The sequence below is a fragment of the Rhineura floridana genome, chromosome 3, assembly GCF_030035675.1.
Source record: "Rhineura floridana isolate rRhiFlo1 chromosome 3, rRhiFlo1.hap2, whole genome shotgun sequence".
Taxonomy (NCBI): Eukaryota; Metazoa; Chordata; class Lepidosauria; order Squamata; family Rhineuridae; genus Rhineura; species Rhineura floridana.
This window is the reverse complement of record NC_084482.1, coordinates 212,421,360-212,442,844: the sequence shown is the minus strand read 5'-3', so window position 1 is coordinate 212,442,844 and position 21,485 is coordinate 212,421,360. Positions and strand designations below refer to the sequence as shown.

Below are 21,485 nucleotides of genomic sequence, written 5' to 3'. Positions count from 1 at the left end.
GCTCCTGTGAGTCCTCCACTTTGATGCCAAAAGGTTCTTTTGTGAGGCCTATTATTAACATTTAAAGTAAAATGGTTTGTACCATTACATTTATATATATACGAAGTCTATATTATATTGTTGTTTTCTCTACAATGCTAGTCTATCAATGACACTGTTGAAAATAATAAATACAAGTTTGAAAGTGTCATTTTCTAGAAGAAACATCAGGATTTTCTCTTTATTGTGGCACTCAAGTGCACACTCAGCTTCTGCTGAGAAACGTGTTTCTTCTTCCTCCTCATTTTCTTCTTCCTGACATCTTATTTTTCTGCTTCCCTCCCTCCTCCTCCTCCATCTCCCACCAGTTTCCCCTCCCGTTGCTCTTTCCCAACATGAGACGTCTCTTCCTGCACTTCCTTTCTGGAGCAGATTTAGGCCCTGCTTTTCAACTACGGTCCTCAAAGTGGCTCGCACAACAGATGCGCCACGCAGCGCACGCTTCACCCGAAAGCAAGCAGGCCGCCTAGAGCTGAAGGAAATCACATCTGAAGCTCTTGGAGGTAGAAGGAGACAGTTCAGCCGCAAGAGACACAGGTTCCCCTTTCTCTCTCGCTCCAGGACTGCCCTTCCCACCACTTCTCCAGCAAGATATTCCTGTCACCCCTGGAAACAAGTATTCTCTCCTCACAACAGCCCTGTGAGGTGGGTTAGGCTAAGGGACAGTGATATACCCGGGGTCATCCAATGAGCTTCATGGACGAGTAGGGATTTGAACCAGGGTCTCCCCAGTCCTAGTCAGACACTCTCCAAATGACTACACCACCCTGTCGTAGGCCTGGCCTCACCATCAAGGAAACCAGATGCAGGAGAGAGAGTCCTACCCCTTCCCACACAACTCACTGGATGACCCAGGAATTTGGCTCTCTACAGTCCAAAGTGATCCCGAGTATACCGGGCAGTGCGTAGGGATTGAAGACATCCCCGCAGGGGACAGTAGAATTTATGATGCAGAAAGACCCACTTCTTACGCTGGGGAAGAGGCCTACCAGCCCAGAGGTGCACGGAGAGCATCAGTCACGCTTTGTTGTTATGTGCCTTCAAGTTAACTACGACTTATGGCGACCCTATGAATCACCGACCTCCAATTGCATCTGTTGTAACCCACCCTGCTCAGATCTTGTAGGTTCTGGTCTGTGGCTTCCTTTATGGAATCAATCCATCTCTTGTTTGGCCTTCCTCTTTTTCCCAGCATTATTGTCTTTTCTGGTGAATCATGTCTTCTCCTGATGTGTCCAAACTAGGATCACCTCAGTTTCATCATTTTAGCTTCTAATGATAGTTCTGGTTTAACACCTGATTATTGGTCTTTTTCACAGTCCATGGTATCTGCAAAGCTCTCCTCCAGCACCACATTTCAAAGGAGTTGATTTTTCTCTTAGCTGCTTTTTCACTGTCCAACGTTCACATCCATACGCAGAGCTGGGGAATACCATGGTCTGAATGATCCCGACTTGAGTGTTCAGAGAGACCTTTTGCATTTGAGGGCCTTTTCCAGTTCTCTCAGGATCCCATCGCCCCACTTCCACCTTATTCCCAGTTTGCCACTGTGTTGATTTGTCTCTTTATCCTCCTGCGTCAGCGTGATGGAGAGACCCTGATGAGAAGTGGCACCGCCTTCCACTCGCTCCCACCCACCCATCCATTTCCCCCCTGACTGGAAGTGCTCCTGTGTCCTCCTGCCACACAGCTCTTCCTCAGACAGTGGCCTTGAAGGCAGGTGGGCTTGTGGTTTGCCACGCATGGGGCAATGGCCAGAAGGTCTAGAGCCAAAGGCGGGGGAAATTTTGCAGCCGGAGGGCCGCCGGATTCCCTCGTGGATCACCTTCTGGGGGCTTCATACCAGTCAGAGCCATTCACACACATCTATACACCCACGCTCACCAGCAGAACACTCCTGCCTGCTTCCCTTTTGGTCCTCCTTCCTCTTCATCGGATGGCCAAGGGAAGTGACCCGCCTTCTGCAACCAACAGCCTTCAGCGTCATCTTCTCAGTCGCCGTCTCTTCTGACTTGGGAAAAACTATCCCTGCAGTGCTGGCCTTCTTGGCCACAAAGGTCTTCAGCCTGTTAATATAATTGCTGCAGTAAGCGTGGTGGGGAGGGAACACACAACAGCAGGGGATCCTTGGGTTTAGATGAGGAGGATGGACGGGGTACCCTTTGACAGTGAATATGCACAGTTGGGGGTGAAAGTCAACAATATCCAGTTTCACAACAAAATGTGCAGAATATGTTCTGCTGCTTAACTGACGCATCAGTCCAGTTCATTCAGTCAGGCTTGAGTCCAGCTCCGTTCAGGCTGAACCTGACAACCCTCCCCCTCCTCCCTCCTGAGAAATTACAGTGCCCAGTTGAAATGGAAATGGACTGCCTTCAAATCGATCCCGACTCATGGCAACCCTATGAAGAGGGTTTTCATGGTAAGCGGCATTCAGAGAGGGTTGACCATTGCCTTCCTCTGAGGCTGAGAGGCAGTGACTGGCCCAAGGTCACCGAGGGAGCTCATGGCTGTGTGGGGATTCGAATCCTGGTCCAGCACCTTAACCACTACACCATACTTGCTCCCAAGTGCCAACTTATGTATCAGCAAAAAAGTGGATAAAAGATAACAGATATTTGCATAAACATTGTGAATACTAATTTATATCCTTGCCCTTCTTGGCTAATAAAAGCTAGAAGGGATGGAACAGCCGGCTGGGCCAGGGAAGTGATTAATGCCTGAGAGAGGGGCTAGTCCCTGGCTGCTTGAAAGAGGCAGTAGTGAGACCACTCCTGAAGAGACCCTCCCTGGACCCAGAAAAATTTAAAAACTATTGGCTGGTGGCAAATGTTCCATTCCTGGGCAAGGTCCTTGAATGAGTGGTGGCAGGCAAGCTCCAGACACTTTTGGATGAGACCGATTATCTGGATCCATTTCAGTTGGGTTTCAGGCCTGGTTTTGGCACGGAAACAGCCTTGGTTGCCCTGTATGATGACCTCTGTTGGGAGAGAAACAGGGGGAGTGTGACTCTGTTGATTCTCCTTGATGTCTCACAGGCTTTCGATACCATCGACCATGGTATCCTTCTGGGGAGACTGGCTGAGTTGGGAGTGGGAGGGACTGCATGGCGGTGGTTCCGCTCCTACTTGGCAGGTCGGCTCCAGAAGGTGGTGTTTGGGGAACATTGCTTGGCACCCTGGACTCTCCAGTATGGGGTTCCGCAGGGGTCAGTTCTGTCCCCCATGCTGTTCAATATCTATATGAAACTGTTGGGTGCCGTCATCCGGAGCTTTGGAGTGCGTTGCCATCAGTGAGTGAATGGGCAGAAAAATGGCAAATGCAATTCAATATAAACCAGTGTAAAATTATGCATATTGGAGCAAAGAATCTTAATTTCACATATACGCTCATGGGGTCTGAACTGGCGGTGACCGACCAGGAAAGAGACCTCGGGGTTGTAGTGGACAGCACGAAGAAAATGTCAACCCAGTGTGTGGCAGCTGTGAAAAAGGCAAATTCCATGCTAGGGATAATTAGGAAAGGTATTGAAAATAAAACAGTCGATATCATAATGCCGTTGTGTAAATCTATGGTGCGGCCGCATTTGGAATACTGTGTACAGTTCTGGTCGCCTCAACTCAAAAAGGATATTATAGAGTTGGAAAAGGTTCAGAGGAGGGCAACCAGAATGATCAAGGGGATGGAGCGACTAACTTACGAGGAAAGGTTGCAGCATTTGGGGCTTTTTAGTTTAGAGAAAAGGCGGGTCAGAGGAGACATGATAGAAGTGTATAAAATTATGCATGGCATTAAGAAAGGGGATAGAGAAAAGTTCTTCTCCCTCTCTCATAATACTAGAACTCGTGGACATTCAAAGAAGCTGAATGTTGGAAGATTCAGGACAGACAAAAGGAAGTACTTCTTTACACAGCGCATAGTCAAACTATGGAATTTGCTCCTACAAGATGCAGTAATGGCCACCAGCTTGGATGGCTTTAAAAGAAGATTAGACAAATTCATGGAGGACAGGGCTATCAACGGCTACTAGCCATGATGGCTGTGCTCTTCCCCCTAGTCAACAAAATCCAACAAAAATGACAGCGCTGATGTCTTACATCACAGGGAGCAGGAACTTAGTTCCCATTTGTATCGAAACAGGGTGACGTCAGAGCGCTGAGAAACGAAGGAGCTTTGAAAAGCTACTTTTTTTTAACTACAACTCCCATCAGCCCCAGCCAGCATGGCGATTGGATTGGGCTGATGGGAGCTGTAGTTCAAACAAAGTAACTTTTCCAAGCTCTTGAAGCTGTGAGCAAAGGCCCTTCAAGCTGTGCCTCCCATGGAAAGTGCCTCCCATCCCTTGGAGCAACTGCAGCCCCAACGCAACAGCAGGGGGGCGGGTAGAGGAAGAGGAGAGTGGCGAAGAAGGGAGACTCGGTCCTCCAGTGGGTAAAGGAACCGAGTTCTGGTTCCTAGAGAGGAAGGAAGTGCGGGGACAGAATAATATACGGGGAAAGGGGAGGAGGGGTCTCATCATCCGGGAAGAGGAGGAAGAGAGAGCAAAGAGGTGCGACGTGTTTGGGGGCTGGGGGGAAGAGGAGGAGGGTTTTCTTTCGGGGATCCATACAAAGGGGGTGTGGGGAGGGGGTGGACCACGCAGTCCATCTGCAAAGCGTGGACAAAACTGCGCTGAAGCTGCCCCCCCTTACAGGTCACCCCAGACTCCCCAGGGATGAGATGCAGCCCAGGCAGGGGGGAAAGGGGGGCCCCTCTTGATGCAGGGGAAAGAAACAGCCTTGTTGGGGGGCGCATTGGAGGGGAGGGGTTTGCTGTGCTGCTCTTCTGCCCCAGAGCTGGAGGGAGCGCCCCTGTTGGATTTCCTCCACTGGAGGAGGGTCTGGTCAGTTTCCCTCCTGCCAGGCAAGGAAAATGGAGAGAGGAATCTGAAACTGACCAGGCTCTGAATGCGCTTCTCAAAGCTTTCAAGGCAGCGGATGGAGGGAATGGGTGAATAAATGCCTCCTCCTCCTCAGCTGGACTCGAGGGGAAGGGGAGTTTGTGGGAGGGGAAGCTCAAAGCCCGCTTGCGGTGGATCCCAGCTGCTCTTGCAGGATTGGTCCATCTGAGGGGTTGCTGAGGGTCTTTCTCTCCTGGCGCGGCCACCCTCCCCCCTGCAGGGTCAGAGTGCTGGGGGGGGGGGACAAGAAAAAAACTGCTTTCTCCCGAACATTGTCCACTTTTGTTATAGGCCTTCACATCTCTACAGTAGTTTAGTGGCAAATTGAGAAGTGCGGGGTCCCTTCATGATAGCCATGCCCCCTTCCATCCTCTTTTTTTTCCCTCCTGGGTTGAGAATTAGATCCTTGTTAATGCCTTCTCCCACAGCTAGGAGCCAATAAGCATGAAAGGGCAGAGTGTTGCCTACTGAGTCTTCTCAGTGGCTGACTCGCCTCCTTTCACTCTGATTCACCCTAATTAGCAGGAAAGAACAAGGAAGTATGTTAGAAGACTCTTCTCAGTGGCTAACACACTCTCCTTTCATCCTGATTGGCTCACAGGATGTTGGAGACCATGCTGAGATCCTGCTCCCAAAAAACTAAGCGGTCTAAATTCAGGTAGTGTCCTGGGCCCAGAGATAGGGTTGTTCTGAAGACCAAAGTAGAGGGGGACAAAATATGTTTCCCACTGAGAGCTCATTAGAGGCAGGCCTGTGTAGAAATATAAACATAAGAATAAAATGTATGGAGAAAAATAACAATAAGTAAATCAACTTATTGCCTCAGTCGCTCGACCCTGTGTGGTGAGGAACTTTTGGTCTTCCAGATGTTGTTGAACTACAACTCCCATCATCCTTGTCCTTTGATCATAGTTACTGGGGCTGATGGGAGTTGTAGTTCAAAAACATCTGAAGGTTAACTTGGATTATACGAGTGGATGCTACTGTTAGGAAATATTTTATTGCTAGACCCCAAAAGTTGTTCAGAGATGCTAAGTTGTAGTCAGACCCAGTTTCGTTTCTTCCCATGAGAAATAACACCCATAGGCGCCTCTCTGGTTGGAATAATAATATCTTGGAAAGAAGATAAATTGTACCCCCTCTGGAATGTTATTATTTTCTCTTGCCTTGTTTTACTTTATACACCCTGTACACTGTAACTTTATGTCATACCCAGCACAAAGAACGAAGTCTTCCCAAATATCTTCCTTATTCATAAGTTTTACGTCACACAGCTGAGTAAATAACATTTACTAGCCCCATGTTTATCTTTCACCAAGTGTCAAAGTAACTCTAATACTCGCTTTTCCTCAGTTCTTATCTCACATTAAGTTTCTTAGATTGACAAGTGTATGAATTCCTTATCACCTCCTCACCTTTTAGAATTATGAGTAATGTAACAAAGAGATGAAGATGCGCTTGCTTTATCTATGTAACCCTGTATTCCCTTCTTGTTATGATTTTGTAACAATACCTTGTTTTGCTTATGAACCCTATTTAATGAACCTGCAATCAATAAATGTGGTTCTCTGCCCTGACAGACTTCTGTCTGCAGTTCAGAGATCCCTTCTTGATCTGTGTGTGTGTATCTGCTTTACTTTTGGTATCTGGCTGAGCCACTAACAGGTAAATTACATTGCTAAAAGCTTGCACCCCTATCCAGGGTAAAGGGGTGCGTTAGCTTGCCCTCTCTAAAGGGGAGGGGGCTTAAATTTGAACCTTACAGTACCAACAATGTGTCCTGCTGATTTTGACATGGATGTATTGCAAGTAGTTCCTCATACACTTTTCATTGCCCAGTGAGCTGGACCAGACTGAATGCAGGTCAATGTTCCTCAGCCCGTATTTCTGATGGAAAGAGTGGAGGAGTTTTGCATCCCCAGGGAGCTCCAAGATGGAGTCATTAGACCAAATTCAGCCTCCCCATTTCTTTGCAATGTGTGCAAAACCTATTTTGTTTGCCAACTGTCAGGGACGTGACATGAAATTAATCTCTGTGCAGATTAAGTTTTTAATTATATGCATGGTGAAAAGGGCCCAATAATGAAGCCTGAAATGGTTCACAACTTGGAGAAGAAACTGTGTGGTGAGCAGGAATTAAAGGCTTTGCGGAAGCAGAAGCAGAGATGAGAGGGGAGGGGTCGGAGATGGGTGAAACTCCTGGGGGTGGCTAAAGACACAAGAGGTGCCCAAGCATGGAGAAGAGTCTGGAAGAAACGGGGGGTTGGTCTGAAAGACATTTGGGGCCTTTAAGGCCTTTTGCAGATCAAGCATTGTGAGGGAAAACAACCCAGGGAAAGGACGTGCCATTTATTTATTTAGATTGAGGCTGCTTATAATATTCAAACATCTGAAATCCATATTGGTATAAAGGATGAAATTCCTCCCATCCCCGTCTCTCCCCTGCAGGCCCTTGAGAGCTGCTCCCTACGAAACGTGCCTCGTGGCGAAAGCTGTGGGAGTCCCAGAGCTGGCCTGGTTTACTCCTCTTCCCTCAGGGGCTGCACCATGGCCTCAGAGGCACCGTCCGGATTGTCTCTTCTCTGGGATAGAGTGGAAAGAGCAGCTGGGCAGCCGCATCAGGTAAGGGAAGGATCATTGGGGGAAGACAGAGGGGACAGCGCGGCTGCGTCTCCCTGAGCGTGGTGGGGAGGGCTCTGGGAGAACACTAGTTCTGAGGCTGCATAAGGAGAGCCTGCCGGATCAGGCCAATAGCCTGTCTGTTCCAGCACCCGGTTCTTGCAGTGGCCGACCAGAGGCCTGTGGGAAGCCGCTGGCAGAACCTGAATAAAAGAGCACTCTCCCCACTTGTGATTCAATGACACATATCTGGCAGAACTCGCTTGAACACACGTGGCTGTTATAATACACTCTTGGAGAGGTGGGATCTTTTATGGTCATCAGTCAAGCTCTGCCCTGCAATTGTGTCTGAGCAGTCTAAAACCCTTCATGGATTGGATTCAGAGGAGGGCAACAAAGATGATCAGGGCACTAGAAACAAAGCCCTATGAGGAGAGACTGAAAGAACTGGGCATGTTTAGCCTGGAGAAGAGAAGACGGAGGGGAGATATGATAACACTCTTCAAGTACTTTAAAGGTTGTCACATAGAGGAGGGCCGGGATCTCTTCTCCATCGTCCAGAGTGCAGGACATGGAATAATGGGCTCAAGTTGCAGGAAGCCAGATTTCGACTGGACATCAGAAAAACTTCCTAACTGTTAGAGCCGTACGACCATGGAATCAATGACCTAGAGAGGTAGTGGGCTCTCCGACACTGGAGGCATTCGAGAGGCAGCTGGACAGCCATCTGTCAGGAATGCTGTGATTTGATTCCTGCATTGAGCAGGGGGTTGGACTCGATGGCTTTGTAGGCCCCTTCCAACTCTACTATTCTAGGATTCTATGATTTGTCCAATCCCCTTTGAAAGCTTTTCAGGCTTTAGGCTGGGCGAATGGTGCATGTTGAATAAACTGCCTCTTCTTCTTTTTCCAGCATCTGTTGCCCTTCCAGGATCTGGTGACCTTTGAGGAGGTGGCTGTGTATTTCACGGAGGAGGAATGGGCCCTGCTGGATCCTGGCCAAAGAGCTCTGCACAGGGAAGTCATGGAGGAGAATTATGAGACGGTGGCCTCTCTGGGTAAATATATTCTGCCCCCTTGACTGATAAATGTTGAAGGTATGAATTTAGCAGCTGTGCTATTTAACCTTCCACTGCAGGGATGCTATTATGGAAATGGGTGCCTGGGCCCTGGATATTGGGGAGGGACTGCAGCTCAGAGGGAGAACACCTGCTTTGCATGTAGAAGGTCCTAGGTTCAATCCGTGGCAGCTCCGAGAGGGCTGAAATGATCAAGTAGGAGGTGCTGGGAAAGGTCTTGCCCTGCCTGAGATCCTGGAGATCCATTGCTAGTTCTAGTAGACAAAGCTGGGCTAGATGGACAAATTCCCTGATGTGGTATAATGTAGCTTCCTCTGTTCTTTGGCCTTTTGGATGATTGAATGTGAAAAGTGCCCCTCCCGGCCACCTTCCGATGCCCCAGGATGAAAAATCTTACCTTGCATCCGGAGAAGGAGAGGGCAGGAGCTCCCAAACCCCAGCAGAGCATCATTTCCTGCATCCTCAGCACATAACTGACACGCTGTGACTTGTACTGTAAACCCCCAGTGGGAAAAGATGCTCCCAGGAGCCTGGGAGCACCCACTGCCTCCTCCCTCTTCCTTTCTCTGCCCATATGTCGGGTTTTGTCTTTGAAGCAAGAGGAACAGCAGTGGCAGTTTGGAGAATCAAGGTGCGCACCACTGTGCTTGCATCAGCCAGTTGTTTTCTGAGCCCAATTCAAGATGCTTACTTTTGCATTTAAAGCTTTAAACAGCCTGACATGCAAATAGCTGCAAGAACGCCATTAGCAAGCCTCCTCCGTAAACCTGTGCGCACTCCGGATGGGGGAGAATATCCGACAAAATCAAACCTGGCATTGGATCCCGACTGAATTCACTAATTCGCTATCCCTTCGGAGAGGCACCGATCTCGTGCGATGGGCCATTGCTGTAATCGGCATGGATTCTGCAGCCATGACTGCAATTGGCAACATTTTTGTTAAAATCCTCCCCCTATTTTACGTAATCTTTTTATAATTAAGATACTGTGTCAAGCACAGGATTTCCATTTGTCCATTATATATTACCAAAAAAATCATGATCATCGCAATATAATGCAATAAAAATTGGCTATATATATCTTCCATGTTAATTGTGAAATCCTGCAATGTCACGTTTTTCAAACAAGATATCTCAGAGCATTCTGAATCTCTTGCGTGGGAAACATTGCGATGATGAGACTGACCCATGTTTCCCGCCTCGTCCCATCCCACTCCTGCTCCTCTTTTGTTGCTGCTGTCCTAACCAAGGGCTTTCTCTCTCTCTCTCTCTCTCTCTCCCTGTGCTAAATGTGTGTGTGTATGTGTGTGTGTGTGAGTCCAGAGAGGAACAACAGGTTGAGCTGTACTCAACCCCCCTCCATCTCACCTTGTGCCTTCTGTGCGTGCTCAGTCTTGGTGATTAGCTTGGTTGTGGTTATAATTATTTAGCTAATGCCCTCAACCCACTTAACCCCACTGTCACAATAGATATATATTCTCCACTGAAGTGTTACATGACTGACTTTCGAAAAAGATCCCACCTCTCCAAGAGTGTATTTTAACAGTCATGTGTGTCCTCTCTGGACTCGTCATGTGAGTCACTCATGTGCAGCTAGACAGTGAGGACCAGAAGGCGGCTTCCAAAACACAGTCTCTCTCTCTCTCTCTCTCTCTCTCTCTCTCTCTCTCTCTCTCTCTCTCTCTCTCTCCCTCCCTCCCTCTCCCCTCCCTCACATACACACAGGTTTCCCATTTAATCTCATTGATATCACTCACTCAGACTTTGCATTATAGCTCCTAATTGCTTTTGCTACATCACTTCTCACTATTAGAGCAACCCCGTTTCTTCTTAATTTGTCATTTCCTGCATTAAGTATTTTGTAGTTGCCTGAAAATGTCCCATTCCCATCCATTTGAATTCACTCACGCCGTATTGTAATGTTGATAGGTTCCATTTCTTGCTTGACAATTTCTAACTTTCCCTGGTTCATGGTTCTCACATTCCATGTTCCTGTTGTGTGCGTCGTACAACTCCGGACTCTCCTTTTGCATCTGTGCACATCAGCCTCTGGGCTTCCTTTTGGCTTTGACCCAGCTGCGTGATTAGTCACAGCGCTACTCGTACTTGTCCTTTGTTCTTCCCCAGTAGCTTGCCGAGTGTCATCTGTCCTGGGGGTCTCATCTTCCAGCACTATCTCATATTTCAGGTAACATTTTGGGAGGGAGGGAGGGGATGCGAGGTGCCCTCTGGGCAGTGGAAAGGACTATGTTCCTGTCAGACAGGATCCATCCTAGGTTTGTAGATTCCAGCTGTGCATAAGTACTTGGCTGTTCACCTTAAATGGAGGAACAAGAGAGCAGTTTTTCGTTACAATTCTCTCTCTCTGTGTCTCTTTTCACAACCTCTGACCAAGTACCTACTGCTAAAATAACTCTGTACAAGGCTTGGAGCTTTGACAGTTTGATATCAACAGAGCTCCCAGAAATATGTTTTCAAAGTACAAATCATAATATATTCACAGGATTTCTCCACAGCATTTTATCACCTTTCCTTTTCATTCCATCAGGATACATCTGGGGGGTCAAGGCTGAGGGAGAACCATCTGAAGTATCACTGGAAAAAGCTGAGGAGCACGTGCAGGAGCAGAAACTGAGGAGGCAAGATGGAGCAAAGAGACAAGACGAGAGACAGACTCACATAGCGGACAAACCCCATAAATGCTTGGAGTGTGGAAAGAGCTTCAGTCAGAGTGGCACCCTTACTTTGCATCAAAGAACTCACAGAGGGGACAAACCTTATACATGCTTGGAGTGTGGAAAGACCTTCAGTCGGAGTAGCCACCTTACTTTGCATCACAGAACTCACACAGGGGACAAACCTTATACATGCTTGGAGTGTGGAAAGAGCTTCAGTCAGAGTGGGAACCTTACTTTGCATCAAAGAACTCACACAGGGGACAAACCTTATAAATGTTTTGAGTGTGGAAAGAGCTTCAGTCGGAGTGACACCCTTACTTCGCATCAAAGAACTCACACAGGAGACAATACTTATAAATGTTTGGAGTGTGGAAAGAGCTTCAGTAAGAGTGGCAACCTTAACTTGCATCAAAGAACTCACACAGGGGACAAACCTTATACATGCTTGGAGTGTGGAAAGAGCTTCAGTCACAGTGGCAACCTTACTTTGCATGGAAGAACTCACACAGGGGACAAACCTTATACATGCTTGAAGTGTGGAAAGACCTTCAGTCGGAGTAGCCACCTTACTTCGCATCAAAGAACTCACACAGGGGACAAACCTTATACATGCTTGGAGTGTGGAAAGAGCTTCAGTCAGAGTGGCCACCTTACTTCGCATCAAAGAACTCACACAGGGGACAAACCTTATACATGCTTGGAGTGTGGAAAGAGCTTCAGTCGGAGTGGCCACCTTACTTCGCATCAAAGAACTCACACAGGGGACAAACCTTATAAATGCTTGGGGTGTGGAAAGAGCTTCAGTCAGAGTAACACCTTTACTTCGCATGAAAGAACTCACACAGGGGACAAACCTTATACATGCTTGGAGTGTGGAATGAGCTTCAGTCAGAATGGCAACCTTACTTTGCATCAAAGAACTCACACAGGGGACAAATCTTATACATGCTTGGAGTGTGGAAAGAGCTTCAGTCACAGTGGCCACCTTACTTCACATCAAAGAACTCACACAGGAGACAAACCTTATAAATGTTTCGAGTGTGGAAAGAGCTTCAGTAAGAGTGGCAACCTTACTTTGCATCAAAGAATTCACACAGGGGACAAATCTTATACATGCTTGGAGTGTGGAAAGAGCTTTAGTAAGAGTGTCAACCTTACTTCGCATCAAAGAACTCACACAGGGGACAAACCTTATACATGCTTGGAGTGTAGAAAGAGCTTCAGTCACAGTGGCCACCTTACTTCGCATCAAAGAACTCACACAGGAGACAAATGTGATGTTGCTGTATTAATGTAAATGTGGTAAGTGCTGTTTGTATAGAAGACCTATGGTAAGTGGAGTGAAAGAGGAGGGGGGAATACATGAGCAGTAGAATGCTGGATGATTGGCTGAGCGTTAGAATGGCTGAGCGTTTAAAAGGAAGAATGACAGTTGAATCTGGGTGGGTGTTATTGTGGGTTTTAGAGGTGGATGTGGATGATAGAGTTCGATGTCGGTGCAGATTGTGTGGAGAGTTGGTGGATGTGAGGAGAGTGTGGAGTTCGGATTAATACTAAGACAAGTATCACAGGAATAGATGAAACCATATGCTTATGTGCCTATATAAAGTAATCTTGTTATTTCTAATATTTAATAAACACTATTTTGGTTTACCGGAGGCCTGATCCTTGGCTGGGGAATATACAGACCAGAAGGGAGGCTGAAGGGAAACTGTAACAATTGGTGGCAGCGGTGAAGGGAAGAATATAACACCACAAGTATCCAGAGCAACCCAGAATTATATGCATTCTATATAGATCAAAGGGATTGGGGACAGCTTAAGCATGCAGTCACAGAGATAACCTGATAGAGAGAGACTCAGGCAGAGTCTCTGGGAATACTGGTTATAGGACGTGACTGGTGGTGCTGCCTAGCAGGGGGATCTGGTGAGGTCTGTGCTAGAGCAGAGAGAGAAAACATAAAAAAAGGACAGTCTGGACTGGTGGAGTCCCTGGTGGTGCCTAGTAACAGGCAGTAGCCACGAGCAGGTAGGAACCTGACAGGGAGAGCCGGGGAAGGGCGTCACAGGTGTTGGCTGTAGCAGTGGGATACGAACAACAGAGAATTCAGATTTGAATACTAGAGAATCCCTAAAAGTGGTGTGGCAAACAGAAATAACAAATAAATATTACTAGAGAGTGTCGTGTCCCGGACTGGACCCAGAGATCAGACCAGATTGTGAAAACAGTTCAGTCTTTATTAATGTAATATCCAAAGAAAGGCTGCGCCTTCTTATGAAGAAGCACAATACACGTGTCCAGTGACATGCAAGAAAGTTGACAGAACAAGGAATTCCTGCCCCCCCTTATCCTTATTAAGGGGGCTTTCTGGCGCGGATTCTCTCACTCCGCCTTAGAGTGCTTTCTTCCCCGCCCCTCCTCTCTCTCCCCGGCTCATTTTTCCTTTCTCCGGGTTCGTGGTGAGGGAGGGAGTTTGACCCCCTCCTCTTCTGAAGATTCTATCTCTGGTATTGGAGAAAGAGGGGGGTGAACGTCATGCCCATCAGGTGGGCTTTTCTCTGGCTGAGGAGGGAGTTGAACTCCCCCTCCTTCTTGGTCTAACGGCTCTGGCTCGGTGGGGAGGGTGAGTGTGGGAAATTCCTGAGAGGTGTCTTTATCTTTGTCTGCTGGAGTTTCAAGGCCTCTGCTGTTGGGCAACACTATCTCTGAGAGTTCTCCCTCCCCCTCTTCACCCAGCTCTGGGAAAGTGATCTCCTCCTCATCCTCTGAAGTGCTAGGGTCCCAATCCTGCATCCTGACAGAGAGTGACTGGCAAAGAGTGTGTGGCAAAGAGTGAGTGAACTCCAACAATATGGCTGAATACATAAAGATGAAAAGAGAGGAGCTGGTGGAGAAGTGCATAACATTCAATTTACCTCATGAGGGTAAAGGGGTAGATGAATTGAGGGTAGCACTGATAGCTTTTATAACTGTCCAGCAAAAACAACCTGTCAGGGAAGAGACCCCAGAAGGGTATTCAAGCAATCCCGCTTATATAGAGTATTTGAGAGAGAAGTTAAGATGGGAGGCTGATGAGAAAGACAAGCAGCGGGAGTTGGAAACTGAGAGATTGAGGAGGGAGGCTGAGGAAAAAGACAAGCAGAGGGTCTTTGAAATGGATGAGAAAGACAAGCAGCGGGAGTTGGAAATTGAGAGATTGAGGAGGGAGGCGGATGAGAAAGAAAAGCAGAGGGAGTTGGAATTTGAGAGAATGAGAGTGGATGCTGAAATACAGGTGGAAAAGTTAAAGTTTGAAAGAGAGAAGTTTCATTCTGATGAAACAAGAAAGGACAGAAATGAAACTAAAATAAAGGTTACCCTGAAAGATTTTGCAGCGTTTGAGCCGGGACAAGATCCACAAATTTACCTCAGTACCTTTGAAAAGGCAGCTCAAATGTAGGGGCTACCGGAGGATAAATATATGCAATATTTATCAAACCTGATCAAAGGGAAATTGGCAGAGGTATACCAATATTTCCCCTCAGACAGGCCCATCACATATGCCAAGTTTAAAGAGGCAGTATACAAAAGATTCAGACTGGGACCTGACTACTTAGAAAATTATTCCGAAACTGTCAGATCCAAGCAGGGAGGTCTTTTGTTGAACTGGGAGCGAAATTGATGGATATATTTGGAAAGTGGATGAGTAGTGCTAAAGCTCAGTCAGTGGAAGAGGTGAAAAGCCTCATGATACTGGATCAATTATACCATCAGTTACCACCAGAAATAAGGCTCCTAGTCAAAGACCATTCCCCTACATCGGTGCAGGAGGCCACAGAGTTGGCGGATCACTTTGCCTCCAATAGAACTGGCTGGGTGGGGAAAACATCAAGAGAGTTTAAACCCAGACCATATAATGGCGGCAAAAAGGATGTGATGCCTCAGAGAGTGAGCCCTCCAATAAAATCTGAAGGGCACAGGACACCCCAGAGTGGATCTGTGTACCCTAAAACGGAGGAGAAATTATGCTATAAATGTGGTAGACCGGGGCACCTACGTTTTCAATGTGAGGTTGCCAACCCCATTAGTAATCCTGCTCAGGCAAGGGCAGTAAAGACAGAACCAAAAGAGCTAACAGCGAAAAAGGTTCAGTTCTGCCAGATAAACTGGACAGAAGTAAAAGACCTTGATTCGAGTCTGAGAGAGGGAGTGTACAAGGGGCAAATTATTGGGCATTGCTTGATACTGGTGCCGCTTGACGTTACTGAGGCCAGATTTAATAAAATCTGAGGAAATATTACCTCAGGAAACAGTGACTATCCAAGGAGTGAGGGATGAACCAGAAAGCATACCCATGGCCCTGATAAGTTTGAAGTGGAGAGGTCGGGAGGAAAAATATAAAGTAGGTATTAATGCCCAACAACAAGAACCAGTGATACTGGGAAGAGATGTTATGGGGGCAGAAGGGAAAATATATGTGGTAACCAGATGACAACTTGGCAAAGAAGCAGAAACCATGTTAAGAGAGGCTGAAGAGAGCAGGGTGGAACCTGTTATCGAGCCTAAGGTCGCCATAGTAACAGCTGGCAGGCCTGCTGAAAGAGTCAAACTGTATCAATTGGTCTCTAGCGAAGAAGCAGAGCAGTTCAGGGAGGAACTGAATAAGGATACCAGTTTGAGGCAAATAAAGGACCAAGCCCTTCCACAAAAGATTCCCTTTACTGACAAACTGAGGAATCAAATTGTGTGTGAGAATGGGATTTTATATAGACTGTGGATGCCTGCTGAGAGAGAGAATGAATGTGAACCAGTGAAACAAATGATGGAAGTTGTGAAAGAGAATCTGAGTCAAGCTCAACAGAAGCAAAGTTACTGGTATGACAGAACAGCCAGAAAATGTGTGTATGATGTGGGAGATATGGTTATGGCGTTCATACCCAGGAAACATGACAAATTACAGGCCAGCTGGGAGGGACCATATACCATAAGGAAAAAGCTTGACACTGTGACGTACGTGATAACCACAAACCAATTAAACAAGCACAAAGTGGTTCACGTAAATATGTTGAAACCTTACCATACCAGGGATGCAAAGGTGTTGCAAGTTACCTTATTCCCTGAGGGAAGTGGGCCTGAACTTCCAGATTTGCTACAGGAAAGCAAAGACAAAGGAGGGGTAGATCAATTGGAATGGTCAGAGTAGGTGAAGGAGGAAGTAAAAGAAGAGATTCTGAGAGTTTTGAAAAACTATGGGGATCTCTTTAGCAATAAACCTGGCCGAACCAGTATAGCCAAACATTCCATTGATAATGGATATCATGCCCCAATCAGATCTGTTCCGTACCGTGTGAATGGGAAAGTTTTGAGTGAAATTAAAAAAGAAGTTGAAGACATGTTGGAACTAGGAGTGATCAGGGAATCCATCAGTCCCTGGGCCTCAAGTATTGTACTGGTTCCGAAAAAAGATGGAACGACAAGATTTTGCATTGATTATCGGCTAATCAATAAAATTACTGTCCCAGATGCATATCCCATGCCTAGGGTAGACACAATGTTAGAGTTATTGGGGGCAGCAACCATTGTCTCTACGATAGATCTCTGTAAGGGATTTTGGCAAATGGAACTAGATGAGCAATCCAGAGCCAAAACTGCCTTCAGTACACCAGATGGGTTATATGAGTTTGTGACCTTACCCATGGGACTAAGGAACTCACCAAGTTCGTTTCAGAGGCTAATTAATACTGTGTTGCGAGGCATGTCAGATTTTGCAGTGGCCTATATCGATGACGTGGCCATTTTTAGCAAGTCGGTGCCTGAGCATGTCCAACGCCTGACAACAGTATTAGAGGCATTAAGAAAAGCAGGCCTCACAATAAAAACTAAGAAATGCCCGTTTGGGTTGAAGGAAGTAATCTATTTAGGACATAAGGTGGGGAGTGGGAAAATCACCCCCTTATGGAGCAAGGTGGAGGCAATACAATCGTGGCCTATCCCCTTAACCAAAAAGCAAGTTAGGGCATTTCTAGGTGTGGCTGGTTTATATAGAAAGTTTGTGAAAGATTTTGGGGAAATCACAACCCCCTTACATGAGTTGACAAAGAAAAAGTGTTCTGAGCGTGTGGTATGGACGGATGAATGTCAGAAGGCTTTTGATCTGCTGAAGCAAGCCTTGTGCCAAGGACCTATATTAATAGCACCAGATTATGAGCAACCATTCATCGTGGCTACGGATGCGTCGGACCTCGCGCTGGGAGTTGTCTTGCTGGAGGAGAGAGAAGGCACCAGACATCCAGTGGCGTATCTGAGTCGCAAGCTGACGTCAAGGGAGAAAAACTATTCGTCGGTCCAAAAGGAGTGCCTAGCGGTCTTGTGGGGACTGAACAAGTTGCGCCCATACGTGTGGGGATGAAGATTTATGGTGACGACGGACCATCGGGCCTTGTTATGGTTACAGACTATGAAAAATCATAATACTATGCTGCAGAGGTGGTCCTGGGCCCTACAAGACTATCAAGTGGACTTCCAGTTCATCAAAGGCAAGGACAATGTATTGGCCGATGGACTGTCAAGGCAGGTGGCTGGGACTGCAGTGACGTGACCAGACGGAGGAACAAAGAAAGACATTTTCCCCAGAGAGACTTGTTTAACTTGTTAACGCGACGTATGAATCCTGGAACAGGAATAATACTTTGCCGTTATTTTTAAGGGGGGGAAATGTGATGTTCCTGTATTAATGTAAATATGTTAAGTGCTGTTTGTATAGAAGACCTATGGTAAGTGGAGTGAAAGAGGAGGGGGGAATACATGAGCAGTAGAATGCTGGATGATTGGCTGAGCGTTAGAATGGCTGAGCGTATAAAAGGAAGAATGACAGTTGAATCTGGGTGGGTGTTATTGTGGGTTTTAGAGGTGGATGTGGATGATAGAGTTGAATGTCAGTGGAGATTGTGTGGAGAGTTGGTGGATGTGAGGAGAGTGTGGAGTTCGGATTAATACTAAGACAAGTATCACAGGAATAGATGAAACCATATGCTTATGTGCCTTTATAAAGTAATCTTGTTATTTCTAATATTTAATAAACACTATTTTGGTTTAACGGAGGCCTGATCCTTGGCTGGGGAATTTACAGACCAGAAGGGAGGCTGAAGGGAAACTGTAACAATTGGTGGCAGCGGTGAAGGGAAGAATATAACACCACAAGTATCCAGAGCAACCCAGAATTATATGCATTCTATATAGATCAAAGGGATTGGGGACAGCTTAAGCACGCAGTCACAGAGATAACCTGATAGAGAGAGACTCAGGCAGAGTCTCTGGTAATACTGGTTATAGGACGTGACTGGTGGTGCTGCCTAGCAGGGGGATCTGGTGAGGTCGGTGCTAGAGCGGAGAGAGAAAACATAAAAAAAGGACAGTCCGGACTGGTGGAGTCCCTGGTGGTGCCTAGTGACAGGCAGTAGCCACGAGCAGGTAGGAACCTGACAGGGAGAGCCGGGGAAGGGCGGCACAACAAACCTTATAAATGTTTCGAGTGTGGAAAGAGCTTCAGTATTATTATTATTATTATTATTTATTAAATTTATATACCGCCCGACTAGCAATAGCTCTCTGGGCGGTGAACATAAAATAGCATAAAAATACAATGAATAACAAAATAATACTAAAATACAATCAACAATCCAATACAATAAACATTTTTAAAAAGTAAATCAGTGTAACTTAAAATGCTTCAGTAAGAGTGGCAACCTTACTTTGCATCAAAGAACTCACACGGGACAAACCTTATACATGCTTGGATTGTGGAAAGAGCTTCAGTCACAGTGGCGACCTTACTTCGCATCAAAGAACTCACACAGGGGACAAACCTTATACATGCTTGGAGTGTGGAAAGAGCTTCAGTGCGAGTGGCCAGCTTACTTTGCATCAAAGAACTCACACAGGGGACAAACCTTATACATGCTTGAAGTGTGGAAAGAGCTTCAGTCGGAGTAGCCACCCTACTTCGCATCAAAGAACTCACACAGGGGACAAATCTTATACATGCTTGGAGTGTGGAAAGAGCCTCAGTCAGAGTGGCCACCTTACTTCGCATCAAAGAACTCACATAGGAGACAAACCTTATAAATGCTTTGAGTGTGGAAAGAGCTTCAAGTGGAGTAGCGCCCTTACGGTACATCAAAGAACTCACACAGGGGACAAACCTTATACATGCTTGGAGTGTGGAAAGAGCTTCAGTCGGAGTAACACATTAATGAAATAATGAAATAAACACCCTCACTTTGCATCACAAAACTCACACAGGGGACAAACCTTAAAATGCTTGGAGTGTGGAAGAAGCTTAACCAGAGTTCAACTCTTTCTGTGCATCAAAGGATCCACACAGGGAAGCAAGGCTACCAACAGGATTTTCTGGGCTCAGTACTCTATGCAGATTGGGCCCTCTGCTGCTCTCCTCAAAGACACAAATTTGCATAAAATGTGCATACGCTTCATGTCAAATGCACATTCCTAGCCTCTTTTGCAGATGTGAGTGGAGGATGAAAAATAATCCAGTGGGAACACTCAAATAACAGCTGGTATAGCATAGTGGGGAGGAGAGCCTGGCTGGGAGTCCAGAGTCTGTGAGTTCAAATCCCCGCCTGTGTCTCCTGGGTGTCAAGGGCCAGCTAAAGATCACCCCACAGGGAGTGGCTCAGGGGTTATGTGCCCTGTCACCTGTGCAGCCGTGGGCAAGCTGCATAGTCCCACGGAGCCCAGTTGCCCCCCAGCTGGCAGTTGTGGACAAGGAAGAGGCTGGCTTGTGCAGTGGGGAGGACTATCCTCAGAGTGAGGCAATGGTAAACCCCCTCTGAATACTGCTTATCATGAAAACCCTATTCATGGGGTCGCCATAAGTTGGGATCGACTAGAAGGCAGTCCATTTCCATTTCAACATTCCTATAATAAGATATCCAACAGAAAGAATATCAACAGGTGAAGCTTTCCTCATAATTCTATACTATAAAAAGGCAGGTATTAATCCGCCTGCCACATTATTATATAGCCATGAGAGTGGCTGTATACTATAGCCAGCATGGATTTTTCGCATTCCGCAATGATAAATTGAAAATACCCCCCACATCATTCTGATGCTTCCCATAAGTTCATTTCAAAACAAAACCTTACATAACTTATAGTCCTGAACTCAGAAACGCTTGCTTAACAATCCTTTAAGTTTTCATGGCAATACACAAAACAGTCAGAGAATCAAGAGTTCAAAATATAAAATGAGGAAAAAAACAGACCTGGACTTTTTTCTGTCATGAAATTAATTAAAAATCAGCCATGTTCACAGAGTACCTGTAATCCTCTTACTGACCTTGCCCCTTTCTATGAACTTCATCTTCTGCAGTTTTAAAAATAAAATGCCTGGCTGATTTTTAATTAATTTAAGAAATTTTACATTGAACTGAATGATAATGTCGGGCATGCTCAGTAAGAACCAGCTCTCAGTGTTCTAAAAGCCAGACTCACAGCTGAAACGTTTTTAAAGATGTTTTGTTATAATGTATTTTAAGTCTGTTTTATGATGTTTTAGAGTTTTTGGTGCTTTTGTTTGCTGCCCTGGGCTCGTTCTGGGAGGAATGGCGGGATATAAATCAAATAAATAAATAAAAATGGGGGCAGTGTCAGTGATGTTCTCTACAGTCAAAGGGATTGGTACAAGGGGAACGCCTCCCTCGCCATGGACAGGGAGTAGGGAGCATATCCAACAGTTACTCACATTATTGACGGAAGCAATTCTTGCTGGATTTAAGCAAGCTTTCATGCCCCCCCCTTTATAGGGAGATGCTCCCTCAAACCAGTATTGGAGATATCTCTATATGTTTGTTTACTGTGATGTAACTTCCTCAAAGGGTGGGGTTATTTATTTCTTCCTCCTCCTTTGTTAGGGGATATTGATCCTTTTTGCATATTCTGCATTAACCTCTAGCAAAGGGAACAGGCAGACTTCCAGGAACTTCCAGGGGCATCCTCACCAATGACTGAAAATGGACTGAGACTACAGATTATTTTCTATCTAAGCTAGAGGCTATGTTGTCTTAAACATATGAAGGTTGTGAGTAAATACTCTTTATTCTTTTTACCTAAGAAGATTGTTTCTGTGACTTCT

General features: G+C 46.2%; 1 protein-coding gene across 1 annotated transcript; it reads left to right on the top strand.

The window, feature by feature from the left end:
- The first annotated feature begins 4,552 nt into the window (after positions 1-4,552).
- LOC133381495 (zinc finger protein 420-like) lies at positions 4,553-13,818 on the top strand. The gene is made up of 4 exons (XM_061620655.1): positions 4,553-4,588; positions 7,427-7,600; positions 8,511-8,655; positions 11,224-13,818. The coding sequence occupies exons 2-4, from the start codon at positions 7,526-7,528 to the stop codon at positions 12,648-12,650; spliced, it is 1,647 nt and encodes a 548-aa protein (XP_061476639.1). The 5' UTR covers positions 4,553-4,588; positions 7,427-7,525; the 3' UTR covers positions 12,651-13,818.
- The last annotated feature ends 7,667 nt before the right edge of the window (positions 13,819-21,485 follow it).

Excerpts from the sequence above, each read along its gene's own strand:
- LOC133381495 (XM_061620655.1), top strand. The coding sequence starts at position 7,526 with ATGGCCTCAGAGGCACCGTCCGGATTGTCTCTTCTCTGGGATAGAGTG. Across the intron at positions 7,601-8,510 it reads CAGCTGGGCAGCCGCATCAG|CATCTGTTGCCCTTCCAGGA; the intron begins GTAAGGGAAGGA and ends TTCTTTTTCCAG. Across the intron at positions 8,656-11,223 it reads TGAGACGGTGGCCTCTCTGG|GATACATCTGGGGGGTCAAG; the intron begins GTAAATATATTC and ends TCATTCCATCAG.